Source organism: Solanum dulcamara, chromosome 4 (assembly GCF_947179165.1).
Source record: "Solanum dulcamara chromosome 4, daSolDulc1.2, whole genome shotgun sequence".
Taxonomy (NCBI): domain Eukaryota; kingdom Viridiplantae; phylum Streptophyta; class Magnoliopsida; order Solanales; family Solanaceae; genus Solanum; species Solanum dulcamara.
The window spans coordinates 3,561,448-3,578,833 of NC_077240.1; the positions used below are offsets into that span (position 1 = coordinate 3,561,448).

General features: G+C 35.2%; 1 protein-coding gene and 1 long non-coding RNA gene across 5 annotated transcripts; one reads left to right on the forward strand and one right to left on the reverse strand.

Moving 5' to 3' along the window:
- Positions 1–4,778: 4,778 nt before the first annotated feature.
- On the forward strand, positions 4,779–12,445 carry LOC129885547 (uncharacterized). 3 transcript variants are annotated; one of them, XR_008766089.1, is made up of 5 exons: positions 4,779–5,010; positions 6,050–6,116; positions 7,999–8,156; positions 8,451–8,532; positions 12,107–12,445. It is a non-coding gene; the product is annotated as an uncharacterized LOC129885547 (long non-coding RNA). The 3 variants fall into 3 exon arrangements; XR_008766090.1 differs by lacking the exon at positions 7,999–8,156; XR_008766088.1 differs by lacking the exons at positions 6,050–6,116; positions 7,999–8,156.
- On the reverse strand, positions 9,265–13,392 carry LOC129885546 (abscisic acid 8'-hydroxylase 4). Of its 2 annotated transcripts, XM_055959853.1 has the most exons (10): positions 12,925–13,392; positions 12,513–12,837; positions 12,188–12,337; positions 11,843–12,091; positions 11,458–11,544; positions 11,293–11,371; positions 10,439–10,545; positions 10,185–10,303; positions 9,944–10,045; positions 9,265–9,661 (listed from the first exon to the last, which is right to left on the reverse strand). In XM_055959853.1, exons 1-10 carry the CDS (start codon positions 13,131–13,133, stop codon positions 9,550–9,552), a joined length of 1,539 nt encoding a protein of 512 aa, XP_055815828.1. In that variant the 5' UTR covers positions 13,134–13,392; the 3' UTR covers positions 9,265–9,549. The 2 variants fall into 2 exon arrangements, with proteins under 2 accessions (XP_055815828.1, XP_055815827.1); XM_055959852.1 differs by lacking the exon at positions 9,944–10,045 and having other exon boundaries at positions 12,925–13,385.
- Positions 13,393–17,386: the final 3,994 nt, after the last annotated feature.

The following is a 17,386-nucleotide window of genomic DNA, read 5'->3' on the forward strand; positions in this document are numbered from 1 at the left end:
GATTAATATAGTTTGTGTCTAAGAGACCAAATGGGTAGGTTCCAAATCTAAGGAGGTAGACGGGTATAAGCTTTGGTTCTCTAGTAGATCGAAGTATAGGAATGGGATAGGCACTTTAGTAGACAGTGATTTAAGAGATCAGGTGGTGGAGGTTAAGAGAGTTACTGATAGGATGATGTCGATTAAGGTCGTCGTTGAAGGGATCACATTGAACATTATTAGTGCTTATGCGCCGCAAACGAGTTTAGGCGAGGAGGATAAGAGGCGCTTTTGGGAGGATTTGGATGAGCTAGTGGGAGGCATACTGCCTACTGAGAAGCTTTTAGAGGGGGGATTTCAATGAGCACATCAGGTCTATTTCGGGAAGGTATGATGTCGTGCATGGAGGCTTTGGCTTCGGGGACAGAAATGAAAGAGGTGTTTTTGGATTTCACAAGATCTTTTGGGTTGGTGATAGCCAATTAGAGTTTTCCAAAGAAGGAAGATCACTTGATAACCTTCCGTAGTTCGGTGGCTAAGACTCAGATAGATTTTTTACTCCTTAGGAAGGATGCTAAAGATTTGTACAAAGACTGTAAGGTCATTCCGATCGACAACCTTACGACCCAATATAAGCTCTTGGTGATGGATTTAGGGATCAAGATGATGAGAAAGAAGAGGGTCAGGGATGATCGATTTAGGATCAAATGGGGGAGTTTGACCACGGCTAGTGCCTTGGAGATAGGAGAGAAATTGGAGAATATGGGGCCTGGGATAGTAGTGGGGATGTGAACAATATGTGGGATAGAAAGGCTAGTTGTATTAAGGTTGTACCAAAGAAAATATTGGGAGTCGCGACAGGTAGCCATGGTCAGCATCGTGAAGACTGATAGTGGAATGGAGAAGTGGAGAGGAAGGTGAAAGTAAAGAAGATGGCGTATGGGAAGTTGATAGAAAGCAAGGATGAAGTGGAGAAGTGGACGAATAGGGAACTTTATAAGATAGCGAGGAAGAAGGCGAAGTCGGTGGTTTCAATAGCAAAGACAACAGCTTTTGAACGCCTTTATACTGAACTAGAAGCGAAGGACGAGGATAGAAAATTATTCGGGCTAGCCAGGGCGCGGGAGAGAAAGACGCACAATATGGATCAAGTAAAGTGCATTAAGGACGAACAGGGAAAAGTATTGGTAGAGGAGACCCTCATTAAATAGAGATGACGGTGATACTTTCATAAACTCTTGAATGAAGAAGGGCATAGAGAGATTATATTGGGAGATTTGGAACATACATGGACGTGTCACAATTTTGGGTGTTGCATGAGTATTACGATCGAAGAGGTTAAGGGTGTTGTGCGTACTGCGTAGAATGTGCTAGGGAAGAGCAAACAGACCTAACGAGATTCTTGGAGAATTTTGGAAGAGCGCGAGCTCGGTAGGTTTGGAGTGACTGACTAGGTTATTTAATATCATCTTTAAGACGACAATGATGCCTGAAGAATGGAGGTCGAGCGTAATGATTTCTTTATACAAAAATAAGAGGGATATCCAAAGCTGCAACAACTATAGAGGTATCAGGCTTCTAAGTCATATTATGAATGTGTGGAAAAGAGTAGTAGAGATGAGGGTGAGGAGAGGTATGTCTATTTTAGAGAACCAGTTCAGATTTATGACGCTCAACTACAGAAGCCATCCACGTTATGAGGAGACTGGTGGAGCAGTATAGGGAGAAGAAGAGGGACTTGCATATGGTATTCATCGACCTAAAAAGGCTTACGACAAAGTTCTACGAGAGATATTATGGAGATGTTTAGAGGCTAAAGATGTACCTGTGGCGTACATTAGGGTGATCAAGGACCTATGAGGGTGCTAAAATCAAGGTAAGGATAGTAGGAGGGGATTCAGAGCACTTCCAGTTGTGATGGGGTTGCATCAAGGTTCAGCTCTTAGTCCATTTTTATTTGCCTTGGTGATGGATAGATTGAAGCGACAAATTCAAGGTGAGGTGCCATGGTGTATGCTTTTCGCGGACGACATAGTCTTGATTGATGAGACTCGTAGCGGAGTTAACGCTAAGCTGGATGATTGGAGACATACCTTGGAGTCTAAAGGATTTAAGCTGAGTAAGACCAAAATAGCGTATTTAGAGTGCAAGTTCAGTGAGATACCTGAGGAGGATGGAGCGGAAGTTAGGCTTGGTGACCAGGCCATCCAAAAGAAAAGTAGTTTTAAGTACCCCTGGTCTATCATGCAAGGCAGCGGAGAGATTGACATGATGTCACACATCGTATTGGGGCAGGATGGATGAAATAGAGACTCGCTTCCAGTGTGCTATGTGACAAGAAGGTGCCACTACAACTAAAGGGCAAGTTCTACAAAGTGGTGGTTAGACCGGCTATGTTATATGGGGCAGAGTATTGGCCAATTAAGGTCTCTCACATTCAAAAAATAAAAGTTGCTAAGATGAAAATATTGAGATGGATGTGTGGGCATACCAGGAGCGACATGATTAGAAATGAGGATATCCGGGACAAGGTAGTAGTGACCTTGGTGAAAGACAAGATGCGGAAAATGCGACTAAGATGGTTTGGGCATGTGAAGAGGAGAGACACATATGCCCCAGTGAAGAGATATGAGAGGTTGGTCATGGATGGTTTCTGAAGAAGTAGGGGCAGGCCGAAGAAATATTTGGGAGAGATGATTAGATAGGACATGACGCAGTTACAGCTTACCAAGGACATGACCTTAGATAAGAGGGTGTGGAGGACCCATATTAGGATAGAAGGCTAGTACATAGTCTCATTATTTTTTCGTATTAGTAGGCGCATTAGCGCACTATAATTTTTTGTGCTCTGATTTCTGTTATTATCTATTACTTTCTATACTTTGATTACTCTATTTTTTCTGTGTCGCTTTCGTTATTTATTTTCCTATATCGCTTTGAATTTCTTAGCCTTATCTGACCTCTTTTTATGCTTCTATTGAGCCAAGGGTCTCTCGAAAACAACCGTCCTACTTTGCTAGGAATAAGGTCTGCGTACAATTTATCCTCCCCGGACCTCACGTTGTGGGATTTCATTGGGTTGTTGTTGTATATTTTTTTCTAACAGTTTAACTTTTTGGATGCAATACTTCATGCGATAAATGATCTTTTAAAGAGGGTAGAATGTACAGAGATCTTGGCTTAGCTGCAAAAACTTACGACTAATCAGAAATAATAATAAAAAATGTAATTAGATTATTTCAAATTAGTAAACTTTGATTATTTTTAAATCAAAATAAAAAAAATTGTCACATCAATAGGAAGGAGGGACTACATAAACTTAAACCTTAGACTATCTTGCTTGACTTCCAACTCACTCATGATTTGGTGGATCTCCTTGAAAACACAATCACAAACTGGCACATCTCTACTCTTTCTTTTTCTTCTTTTAAATAGGAGGATATCTGTACTTCATTTATATATATATATATATAAAAAATAGATCAAAGAAATAGTAGTAGTAGAATATAGTACACGACATGTGGAACTAAAATGGTAAAAAAAAAGGAGTTACAATTAAACTATAAACTTCTACCAACCACGTATATAAATATATAATATATATTGGTTGCTTTTGTTAGGTGACAAACATTTGCTTTGAAGCTTTAATGATATATTGCACGGTGATCTCAATGTTAAGCAAGTGTAATAAATACTCTTCTGCAAATCCCCCAAATTAATACTTTATTATACACCTTGTGTTTCATATCAGTGGTCAATATCATTAAATGATTTTTTTTTTAAATTTTGCCTCTAAAATTAATTACTTTAAAAAGAAATAATATTGATTACAATGCATACAAATTATAAATTTGAATAGTTCAAAAAAAGTTATTAAATTATTCATATTAAGCTTTCATTAAAAAGAGTCAATGGATAAATTAATAATTTTTTTAAAAAAATTATTGATTTTTAAAGAGACGTTTAAAAAAAAGTGATAACTAGTATAGAATTGAAGGAGTACGTAGGTACATAATTTTTTTAGTAGAACAGAAATATATAGTATCAGATTTGTATTAGCAGATCGGATGAAGACAATTGGGTACTTTTGAATCTGTGTTTTGTTGTTGTTGTTGGTTGAACGACATATATTTAATTATTTAATATCGAATTGAGATTGAGATTTATCTAATATTTATTCTATCAAAGTGACAAATATTTCAAATGCAGAAGTAAATTATGTATAACATTGTCACTTTTAAAAAATAGACACATTGACGGCATATTCAAAATTTGAAACTGAGCATTCTGATTAAAAATTGCATCAATTGTTTATTGATCAAATCGTATTATTTACGCACATTTTATTTAATAATCTTTAAAATAAAATGCTTGTAGTTTACATGCGCTCACATGACAAACCAAACAATTAAACGTCACATTGACTCTTGATTCAAAACATAATATTCTATCTCTTTCATTTTCATAACACAATTTTTTTTAATTTGTCTTTAAAAGAACGTAATCTTCTATAATTAAAGTTTCAACGAAATAATTTGTTATCATACAAATATTTAACATTTATTTATGAATATATATATATATATATATATATATTTTAATTTCTCCCCGTATAACTTCTATTAAGGACATGTTTGAATTGACTTATAAACTGCTTATAACTTTTTAAAATATTTGACTGATCAACTTAAAATATTTAAAATAAATCAAAAAAGTAATTAAATTTATTTGACTTAACTTAAAATAAGTTAAGCTATCCCAAACTTATACTGTAAATCTGAAATTACACACTGCACGACCATTCCGGAGGTCCCGCTGCAAACGCCCGTATAAAAATAAAAGTAAAAAGAATTCATTCGGGAAAAGGCTATTTGCATTTTGCGCGTTCAGTTTGCATTCCCTCCAAAATTTTCTAAAACACGTCTTCAACTCGTCATATGCTTCTATGGGAATTAGGGCAACAACAAGATCGACCCACACGATCGATAGGATTCGCTTCACTAGTGACTGATCTTCCCGAATTTCTACTCGGTAACACATTCCGATCTTCTATTTTAGTCTCAGCAATGTATAACGTCTCTTGAATGTAGAAAATTGTTTCATGTTTCGTCAATTTTAGCTTTAAGTCGACCAATAGGGCCGCTTATGTATTTGCATTCTTACATGCATCTTGATATATATATGTCAGGCTTTTGTTCAGGGACGGATTGATTTATCAACGATGCTTAAATGTTACAACAATTTGTGTAATTATGCTAGGTAATCTGATAAATTATGGTTAGCTGTAGAGTGTAGAGGAGATTATTTAAGTAGGTTATAGAAAATCGGAGTAATATAATGTAATGGAAAGGAAGTATAGAACAAAAATAAAGGGAATGAGGTAGTTTTGATTGTTAAGGTCATGTCCTGTTTTGGATAAGTATAGGTACTTATATTACTTGATAATGATATGAAGCATAAGCACATGTTTCTTCGAAGAATTTTTATGTGCATAATGAGTGATCTATGAGATTGTGTAAATTGTTACGGTATTGATTCATTCAGTACTATTATTCTCTAGTAAGTGGTGTCTTGAGCAGAATCTTCAAGAGTCGTCCCAATCGACACAGGTCCCTCTGGTGTCTGGCCACACACCGGTTTTTATATACTACAACTACAATATGTTTTCATGTACTAGTTATTGAACTTGTTAAGTTAGAGTGCTGGGAAATGACAAATGATGTATGATGAACGAACAGAGTTGTACTTATTTTATTATGCCCACTCTAGTGAATGACAATTTTATAAATTTAATCCAAGTGTTTTCGTATCTTCATGGGGTATGGAGATCTCTCCTTTTTGAGATAGGGCTGGAGGAAGGATTTTTGCTTAGCGACTTTAATATGATGCCCTTAGCTTGCAATCTATCTTTTAGGTGCTTTTCCCTTGGAGGTGTTTGATGCTAAACAAGATATGTAAAATTGATTTAGAATGGCTGGCTAATTTCTCTGTTGCTACATAGATATTGATGGGAGATCTGCACGAGTAAATTTCAGGAATTTTCTAACTTCAAATCGATCTGTATCTTCAGGGGAAGCCTTTCGTTGAATGCCCTTGGCTTTCAGGCTTCATATGAATTGTGTAATGTTCTAAGGAAGGTAATGTTCCATAGAGCCAATATCAGAATGTTTTAAGATATATCTGCAGCTTGTAGGATACCCTTAACTGGAATGTAATTCACTTTCTACTTCTTGAAAGTAATAGTGCAATGTCAGGTCATATTTTCTTCACGGAAGATCTCAATGATCAAGCATCTGTCGTCTGTAGGAGAGCAACTCCGGAAAGTGCTTCTCAGATTCTGCTAGCTTTAACTAGTTAAGACAACAATGAACCAGCCATATTTCCTGTACTGCAAAATACAAATCTTTGTTCATGATCAATATATGCAGCACACAACATTGAAACGTTTCTCCTAATTTGTACAAAGTGGATGTTTTTAATTTTTAAATATAAAAAATTGGTACTTAGATATGAGGAGGATTATTATCCAGTATATATGTAGTGTTGGGAACAATAACATCTAAGGACTTGTTATGAGTTTTCTGTATTAGTTACATCCTTGAACGATCATTCAGAACTGATGATTCAAAGGTTGCAAATGTTTGACATTTTTGTTGACTCAAGATAGTGAAAGATCTTGCGTGGACAGCTCCTTACTCTATCGACTTGTACATGTAGTGCTTGAAGCCTCTACCAACAGGGTGAAACCTTTTAAGTTTGAAGCATAGGGGTTGCAATAGCTGTAGCAAGACTGTCTCCATAATAGGATTGAATCAATTGTGGTTTTCTTTCTGTTTTTGAATTCTTGATCGATCTATAGGTAATTGTTTTGTCTGCCTAGTTGCTATGGAAACATGTGACTTGGTTGATTGATCTACTTTTAGCCTTTGAAAGGCCCTAGTTTTTATAATAAGATCCTTTGTATAATTTATGGAGCAAGACTTTTGTCCTTCAATTATTGCTATGGATTTCCTAAACTCTATGTTTGTAAATTGCTTAATTGCAGTGGTAGATTGCACTGATAGAAGGAGCTATGATTGAATTTTTAATGAAATCTTATTGAGTAATAGTCATTGGTTTTGACAAAATATTCTGATGTTAATACGAACAAGAATCCATTCCGTCTGTTGTATTTGTTATTTTGGCTAAGCTGATAACAGTTGTACCACAGTTCATGTGTGGCCTAATTACTGTTTCAAAATTAAATAAGATCTTCATCCAAATAAAAGTTCCAATCCCGATGTATCTTGACAGAAGCCTGATGTATATTAAGTACATGCTATTTAAGAAGATGTACCAAAACTGCATTGCTGTTAGATTAATTTGTTAAACTGAGACCTTCCCTGCAAAACGTGGTCTTCTCTCGTTAGTCATTTTGATGGAAACTATTGCCATCAGTTCTGACCTTACTTTCACAAAAATAAAGCTGTTTTTCATATATATAATCTCCAAAAATAGTAGTCATTTTGTTTTGCTTAACATAATTAATGTATTATGTATGCTTGTCTTGGTGATATATTATGTAAATTTAGGTGTGTTCTCATTTCCTACATGGTGACACACCAATCATGCCCCGTTTGTTTCTTTGGTCGGAAAGCATATTGATCTCTTATTAGTCTTTCATCCTCGCAAGTCGCAATGTTTAAGTCTCTGGTTCTCTTAATTCAGAAAGGAGGGCACTAGTTTGATTTCTTGAAAGTTATGCTATGTTGACATATATGCCTTCATGGTTGCAGAGAGATTAAAATAACATGCAACATCATGGTTGTAGTTATGTGTGCACAATCTTGGTCAGCTTTCCCAGTTACATCCCTGCTGCAAAAAAAATATCATAGTCCATATATTGCTTGAGGTTACATTGACAAGCCTGTTTTCCTGCACAATGTTTAAGTCTCCGGTTCTCTTAATTCAGAAAGGAGGGCACTAGTTTGATTTCTTGAAAGTTATGCTATGTTGACATATATGCCTTCATGGTTGCAGAGAGATTAAAATAACATGCAACATCATGGTTGTAGTTATGCGTGCACAATCTTGGTCAGCTTTCCCAGTTACATCCCTACTGCAAAAAAATATCATAGCCCATATATTGCTTGAGGTTACATTGACAAGCCTGTTTTCCTGCCCTTAAGGTTATCGAGGTGATAAATCGAGCCGGAAGCTCTATCTTTGAAATTTACTCTTTCTATGAAGAGCTTCACTTACTTCAGATATGCAATTTGTTGTCAATAGGTTCATACAAAAATCCACTAAAATTAGAGTCATGTCATGAAACACTCAAAATTTTTAGTAGCTTTCATGTTGATTTCACATGCTGTGATGTATTACGTATTCTATTCACGTAATGCTTATGATGCCTTTGCATTCTATTTCTTTTAATTTGTTTATGGCTATTAGGTTCTATTGATATTGGTGTTACCTTTTGTTTTTATTAGGTACTTTTGGTATGTATATACAAGTCAGAACCATCTTCGGTTGGAACATTCCAGACTAAGAGTGTGTGGGCTAGAAAACAAGGTAATTCCTTGCCCTAATATCTACGTGACCTCCATTTTGCTATTTCCCCATAGCAATTGTTTCCATTAAGTCCAGAAAATCTCATGAGTGTAGCCGACCAGACCAAAATCTCTTCAGGATCACTGTACACATGATGGCTATTTTTGTAGTGACATGTCTAATGGGACCCTTCATCCTATACCGTAAGTGCTAATTTCCACAATGGGAATTTCCCATTAGATCAAGACATTTCCTTTTCTGCAGCCACTCAAGCATCTGGGACACTTGGATCTTCTTAGGCCCAGTGATGCTGACTCCCACGTGAAGTAATATATGTGCTCCAATGCCATGCACACAGAAATGTTCCATTGAACATCATTTCTTTTGACCGGTAATATTCTACTATGGTGGTGCTTTTCCAACCTATATGAATCATATCTTTCACCAAATTGGAATATATAAAGCTAGGAAGGAGTCCATGCAAACTTAGCTTAAGATAGAACACAGTGGAAGAACAAAAATCTATATAGGCGTAACTAATTTATTGAAACTATGTTTTCATCATGTTAGTACATTTACTTGGGGTCCTCTACTTTCTAGAACTCTTTTAGCTCTCTCAGAGATTAAATATAGATAACTTCAAGTACTTTCTATTTTTATTTTGTTTTGTATAATGTTTTCCTGAGATGAATTTTTAAATGGAGAAACACGGTAAGTGAGAATTCAAATAACTAAGTGCAGTTTGTTTGGAAATGAGGCATAAATATTGTTATAGTACAGAGCTAGTAATAATCTAGGAATACATTATGTCACAATTTAGCGAGAAAAGATATTGCTTTCTTTGTTAGAAAATGTGATTGACTTTGCATACTAATAATTTTATAGTACAATTTCATCAAAGGGAACACAATAGAACCCAGCAAACAAAAAAGTTGCTGGGATTAGTTTCACCAGAAACAGTAAAACTAAATTCAGAGGTTTTTTTTGTTTTTTCCTTCTATTGCTAGTATTAGTTTTTATCAGGTCGCATCTTGTTTTCTAGGGATCTGTTTGGCTTCTTGTTTCCTTCCAGAACCTACATGGGAGTCCATGCTGAGGTATTGGGAATGGGCTATACTGTACTGCTCCTTTGGAAACTTCGATTTCCCACCTGCAATGGTTAATGCATGACTATAAATTTCCAATGAAGTTAGAACACAGATATATTTAGCGTGCTTCTAGTAGCTACATTTGAAAATTTAAAGAATCTTGTAGTGTGACATAAATACAAGGGGAGCTGTAACTGAGAAGAAATTTCTTTAAACTCAATCTTTTCCTTTTACTAGATTTTTGTGAGAATTATGTGGTTGGGAGTTGAGTAGATGTATTTCTTCAACACTTGAACACACGAGCACATGACATCTGCTTGTATAGATAATTTAGAAAAGAAAACAATAAAAGAAGTCTGTATCCATTATTATAGACAAGTCCTAATGCTTTGGAATTTCCCACCTGCTGACTTAAAACTTTTGGATCTGCCGTTATTGCAGTTTTTCTTTATTATTATTGTTGTTAAATATATATATATATATATATATATATATATGATTGATTTTGTTAAGTAGTTAAAAACTGTGGACTCAAAATAATATACAGTTATGAATCTAGAAGCAAATATGATGTCCTTATCGTACCTAAATTTGAAAACCAAATGATGAATCAAAATCAGCATCTCCAGTTTGGCAAGTTCATTTCCAGGACAAGCATGGGCACCATTGCCAAATGGCATGTAGGTATTGGGTTTGGGAGCAACCTGCATCCATCCACCACCACACACATATATATATATATATATATATTTTTGGAGTAAACCAAATTTAGATATTTTAAAATTCTAGACAGGTTGAGAATTGAAAAACACTTTGCTTAGTACTCGATCACCACATACCTCAAATCTAGAAGCATCAAAATTTCGAGGGTCGGCAAAAAATTCTGGATTGTGATGAATGTTTCTAAATAGTGGCATGACCTTCCAACCTTTTGGAATCAAGTAACCTGCATTAAAGATATCTTTACTACTCATGTTAAATGAAGTAAGGCCTTACTGGAGGATTGAAGGTATAATCAATTACGATACATATGAAAAGATTATGTTGTGCTTCACACAACTGACACTAGTTGTGTGAGGCTTCTTTTTGTCGCACGAGTTGGTGGACCCAAATCTGACACTAGTTGTGTGAGACTTCTTTTTATCTCACACGTTGGTGAACCCAAAAGTGTATGATTTGGGTCCACCAACTCGTGAGACAAAAAGAAGCCCTACATAATTACTTAATTAGTGTAAGTTGTGTGAGGCACAAAATAAAGTTTTTTCGATACATGCATTTCTCAATTTGTCTTGATGTACTTGTGTCCAATGAGTCTGACATGTGGTTTTGATTAACATTGTTCTCTATCTGAAAACTATTTACTTGAACTTTCTCATGGTACCCTTGATGAAATGCTACTATAGGAATAACACCATATCTTTAAAACCACTAGATATATAGTTACGGTACTTTTGGTATGTTATATACATTTTCATGTCCAGTCAAACCCTCATATAAAATGGCCGAAGGGATAGTTAAAAAAGCAAACTATTAAGTATTTACTAATACTCAACACATTCTAGTATCGGATACGAAGTCGTCTGTGTAAAATAGATAACTAGAACATTCCTACAGGAGCACTGAGTTAATATATGTGTGTCCTTTTGTACATATATATCCATGGTTGAACTTATATTTGATAACTATGACTTACCGTCGTATTCTACATCAACCACAGCTTCTCTAAAGGTGAAAGATATAATGCTAGACATCCTTAAGCTCTCTAAAATGACCTGCAATCGAAGTTTTGATGAGAGGGAATTTTCGTTTCCTAAAGCTGCGAGTATAATATAACTAGTTCTAAGAAGAAAAGATTTACCCTGTAAGTTAGTGACATATTTCTTGTTTGAGCCCATGTCAACGGCATCTTTCCTCTGTTTGATTTGTAAATTGTTCTTTGTTCTGCCTGCACTTGAAAGGATTTTTTTCTTAAACTTGGGAGCCGTACTCCCAATAGAACATGCTAGAAGTTCTAATGGAGATGGGAAACAGAAAGGGACATACCATATGTACACTGATACTGTAAATTTGTTTTTACAGTAAAGTGCATTTTAGCCTATTTTAGTAGGCTAACTAATTGATTACCTGTAGTTATCTTTTCGGGTGAGTTGATACAGTAAAATTCCTTTTCACTGTGTTTGTTTAACTAATCAATAGAAAGAAAAAAAGGTAGATAGGAACCAAAAGGAATCTGGAGACAATACCTTAACAGTTTCTAAAAGTTTCTGGTCATCAGAGAGGTACTTAAGAATCCATGTTAAAGCACTAGCTGTTGTGTCCTGGGCGGCAAAGAGTACTCCGATGACATTGTCAGCAATTTGATCTTCTGTTAAAGTCTTCCCTTTCTCATCTTTGAAATTCAACAGATGACACAAGAGATCTTTCTCTACCGATTTTTTCTCCTTCCTTTCACTGATTATTTCACTAAGAATCTGATTCAGCTTCTTCCTTGCCTTTGTCAACAACAGGAAATTTCAGCATAAAGCTATGGAATAAGCAAGTTATTCCCAGTAAGTTCGTAGGGAAGGAATAAGAGAAGCTTTACTTACCACCATAGCTTTGTAATAAGCAGTTCCGGGTATGCTCGTAGGGAAAGAATTATAGCCCTTTTCTACTATGGTATAGTGTTTGTTGAGCTCCTCTTTGTACTTAGCATCCAGCTGACCAAATATAGCAAGAATGCCAACTTCAAAGGAGAACTGTAACATGTCCGTGAGATTCACGTGTTAGACTGATCTATTGATTAAATCTTGAGGTGAGCCCATTTGAAGATATAATTAAGTAATTAAAAGCTTATGCTCTTTTAATAGCTTAAACTTTTTAGATGAGATAGTCTCAAAATTTAACAAGTAGCACGAGCTACTAGTAACAAACCTTCTTCATCACACGGAATGTATTGATGGTTTTGTTATTTTCCGCCCATGATTCCAAGGAAGAAATGGCCAAGGCCTCGATATCAGTAACTAGTTTACGAAGAGCTTCAGGAGATAAAGAGCTCTGAACCAGCTTCCTTAGTCGAGAATGGTATTTTCCTTGGTGAAAGAACAAAGCAGAAGGGCCAATCAACCTTTCTTTGCTCTTAGGGTATGTTGGTTTGAACAAGTGAGCGTAAGTTACCAGCACGAATCTGGCAGCTTCAGGACTAGCTAGCATAACACAAGGGTACCCAAGAATGTGTGTTTTGAATATATCACCATACCTGCAAACAAACATTTGAAATAGAATGAGTATATGGCATATGCTTTCAATAAACTGATGAATATTCTTCTCTTTGAATTAAGAGAACCTTTTTTGTTTGTTAGCAAAGAAGACACTTGGGTCTTGAGAGTACAGTTGTAGAGTTTCCCCCATGTACGGCCAGCCCATTGAACCAGGAGGCAGCTTTGCTTTTTGTAAGTTTCTCCTTTTTGATTTCTTTAATGAAATATGATGGTATAAGGTAAGAGCTATAAGAAAGAGAAGGAAGTAAAGAATGTAACAAGAAATATTCTCCATCCAAATGGAGAAGTTCAGTGTTGTGCTTTGCAATCTTATATTATATTTATTATTTCTTTTGCTTCGGTGGATTATTTAACTAGTGAGAAAGAGTTGTCCCTATATTTAGGAAGAAGATGCTGGGATATATAGGGAAGAAGGTTAAATGTTGGGTAAGAGGGGTTATTACATTAGTGTATCATGATATGCCATATAATAGATTCATACATATCAAGGTAGAAGGAGGAAATTGGACCACATTAAGCATATCAAATTTCATCTGATGAAGTGGACCTATTGTGTTGAAACAAGACAAAACTCACACCAATAGCTGAGTACTTAGCTTTGTCTCCTTTAACGTATATTTTTGTGCTCCTCTTCTTTTAGAGGTAACTATTTTCGTTTTGTTCTCATAGTTGTGCGCATGTGATCTTTTGATTTTCTTTAAGTTTCACTTTTTCGTTTGTGGATCATATTTTCGAGATAATATCAGAAGAAATGGTGTTTATCAAACAGAAGAAAAATCTCGTTCATATTGGTTATGTGCACCTCATTTGAGCCAAGGGTCTATCGGAAACAACCTTTCTAGCCCACTAAGATAGGATAAAGTCTGCATACATCCTACTACCCTTCCCATACTCCACTTGTGGGATTATACTCCGTATACTAATGTTGTTGATTGATTGAGTGGGGGCGTGGGGCGAACTGAAACTGATCATAGTTAGTAAAATACAGAAAATATAGATGTTATAGTATCCTAATCGAGTTCATAAAATAACACACATATATATATGATGGCACCTCAATTCAAAAGTTCTCTTTCAACTAAAAATGAGCATGTCCGTGGTCCATTATAGAAACATAGAGCCAACATAAACAACAAAAAGTTTTGATGACTTTTTGAAATATGCTCATTAGTTTGCATATATAACATATGAAAATATTTTTTGAACAATGCAATAATGTTTTTCATAACACGACTCTCCCTCTTGAGTTATTATAGCACAGGACATGCTTTTCTAATTTTCTTTATATGACATAACTGATTAGTAGATATGTTTTTTCAGCTTCAAAAGCAATATCAGCAACTATAGAACTTTGTTACTTCTGTATAACTGCTATGATATAATTGTCACGATTGCATTTTCCTTCCGTATATCCTTTTAAATATTTCTATTCAAGAATTCAGTTATTAGTGTTTCCAATATAGAGAACTCTGAAATAAACTTCTCAAAATTATCTAGCTTTATTCTTCATCTAAAATATAAATTATTCATCCGTTGCCTAACTAGTTATAAACTTTTGTATAATTGCTACTTAGTGATACATTACTAGACAAGAATCGATATTGATGCAGTTGCCCTACAAGTAGTTGATGTTTTTGGCTAGTTATATAAGGTGAACGGTAGATGTTCTTTAGTTTGTAAAACATAATATCGTGAAAAGTAATACTATTTGATTACTGCTAATATATGATACAATATGTTAGTGGACTTTGTTTTTTTTACATATAGCAATACTTGTAAAGAGGAATCTTTTTCAGTATCTAATTGTAGAATTGCTTCAGCACAGTGTACTAGTGAAAAGTGTGATGCCACGACTGTGATGCTTTAGCCACCTCAGAGTTTAGATTTTTAATGGTTAGGCTATGATATTGATGTGTGAGGCTTCAACGAAGAGAATATAAGTTTCCATTCTTATGGTGCACGAAAGTGGAGCCCAACCAAATTATTGTTGCACTAAGAATAATAAAATTCTGGCTAAAAGTACCGCCCTTATTCAACAAAGTAGCCATCACAACCATTTGTATCTTTTTTATTTTATTTTTTATAATCGTGTTGCTCGAATTAGTTTACGCATTATATCCATTGATTTTTTTGACTATCTGCTATCTTTTATCAACATATGTATCATGTGACTTTGGACAAATGGAGGAAATCTGAACCTGAATCGTGCACCTGAAACCTTATGATCTGTACCCACTTCATTGACACTAGAGCATGTCCTTGGATGCAACCATTTGCATCTTTTAATCTGTCTTAAAAAGAGACCTTACGTGGAAGATGAAGGGTAGTTATGTATCATTTTTACAATTCAATAGTAGCTAAATTGTTTTGAGTTTAATTGCTTTCCTTTCTCTATATTTACTATTCTTTTTACTGTGTAAATATAGAAGTATGTCTCTCTGTGTGTATTACTCTCCAAAACTTTGAAGTTAAAATCTATGCGATCGAAAGCAGAAATATGGTACATATTGTGAAAAATAATCCTAGATATTTAGTGAAACTTTCTAGAATTGTGTAGAGTTACTTGTTGTATTTAAGAAATGTATAGATGTTCTAGAGAATGAGATATCTGAAGTCAATTATAGAATAATCTAGAGTAGTATCTAAGATAATCATTTTAAGAAAATATATAGATATAGAAGATAAGTTTACTAGAATTTTCTTGTAGATGTATTTAGAAGAATTTCTAGAACCATTCACAGACAAATATAAATAGGAGATGGTTTTATACATTTGTAACCTAACAAAAACCAAAAACAAACCTAAATCAAAGAGTCTTTTTCATAAACAAGTTATCTTTTTCAAAATATTCCTTCTCCTTTCTAGCTTCCTCTTCTTTAGTTGAATTTTTTGATCTTAGTTAATGATCTTGGGCTAGTAGAAGGTCTCCCTAATTATATTTTTCTTCTGCTATTCTCTACATGGTATCATAGCCATAGCCATACCCATACACTGGCTTCTGATTTTTATTTCAAGATTGGGTTAGTGAAAAATTCAACTAGTTTCTCTTTATGGATGTCAACGGTCGTGCTAACGGATTGGGGATGGAGTTATTGAACCAATCTAATTACAAGGTATGGGAGACATGTATGGAATCATACCTTGTGGTGAGGATTTGTGGGATGTTGTTAATGGAAGTAACACAAGTCCCGATGACAAATCGAAAAATAACAGTGCATATAAGAAATGGAAGTAAGCGAAGGCGGAGTTCATTCTGAAGAGGACAATCTCCTCTGATTTATTCGATCATATTGTAAAGTGTAAATCAGCTCATGAAAAATGGAGGATCCTCGATCATTTGTTCAACAAGAAGAATGAAGCTCGGCTACAGATATTGGAGAATGAATTAGCCAAAACCACTCAAGGTAATCTTTCTATTGCTGAGTATTTTTTAAAAATTAAGAACTTATGTTCTGAGATATCTTTATTAAATTCGGAAGAGGCTATCTCTAAAGCACGAATGAGAAAAATTATCATTCGTGATGTCAACTTAAGGATGGGCTCAACAACCATCCTTGGAGGAATTTGAGAATTTGTTGTCGTCACAGGAGCTACAAGCCAAACAGTTGGCTTGTGTACTTATCAAAGAAAGGGAAGGAAATGCTCCTGTAGTCGACAAGAGGAACTTTAGAGGAAAATCAAGAGATATGCCGCTCTCTAGATTATCAAGTTATTTAAGATCGCTTGGAAAGAACAAAAAGTCTTTTAGCATTTACAATAAGAAGCCTCTCAAATGTTACCGTTGTGATGAAATAGGACACATAAGAAGATATTGTCGAGCAAAGGAGAGCAATAAGGTTCAAGCTGAGAAAGCTGCTGAAGAAGAAGACTAGGAAGGTGCTTCTTAGCTGAGGCTCGAGCAGTAGATGACATAGCTTCCATTAATTTTGAAAGAGACTGGATTGTGGATTCAGGATATAATACAATCGATCACGAGGAGAAGTAAGACGCTAATATTGGTGATATGGTAATTGATATCACAGAAATCAAAGAAGTAGATCCTGAACAGACAGTTTCTGAAACAATATATGCTAGTGGTGACTTTTACGGAGAAGGCACTGCAGAAGATGTAGGAGAAGTTGATATCTCTAGTCAATCATCTGTCATATCAAGGTCAATGACTGACTTAGAGCAAACACTAGAAGAAAATGAAGAAGAAGATGATCAAATACATGAAGAAGTTGGCTTTGAAGGCCAAATTTCAGGAGGAGAGACAAGCAACATAACTTTTGGAGGCCCTAAAGCTGATAAATTAGTTATTGAAGAGATGGAAAGAAAATTTGATTGTGGATCCTATTATAATATTGAGGCTTCACAGAAAATTGATGAACAGACTATCAACGACTCAAATGAGGAGGTTGGAGTTGCGTTAGAAGGAGCAGGTTTCAAAATCTTGAACTCCAAAGTTCCAAACTTGCCCAACACAGATCTTTATCCAGATAGTACAACTATCAGAAAGCTAAGAGAAAGGGGGAGCTCGAGAACTCA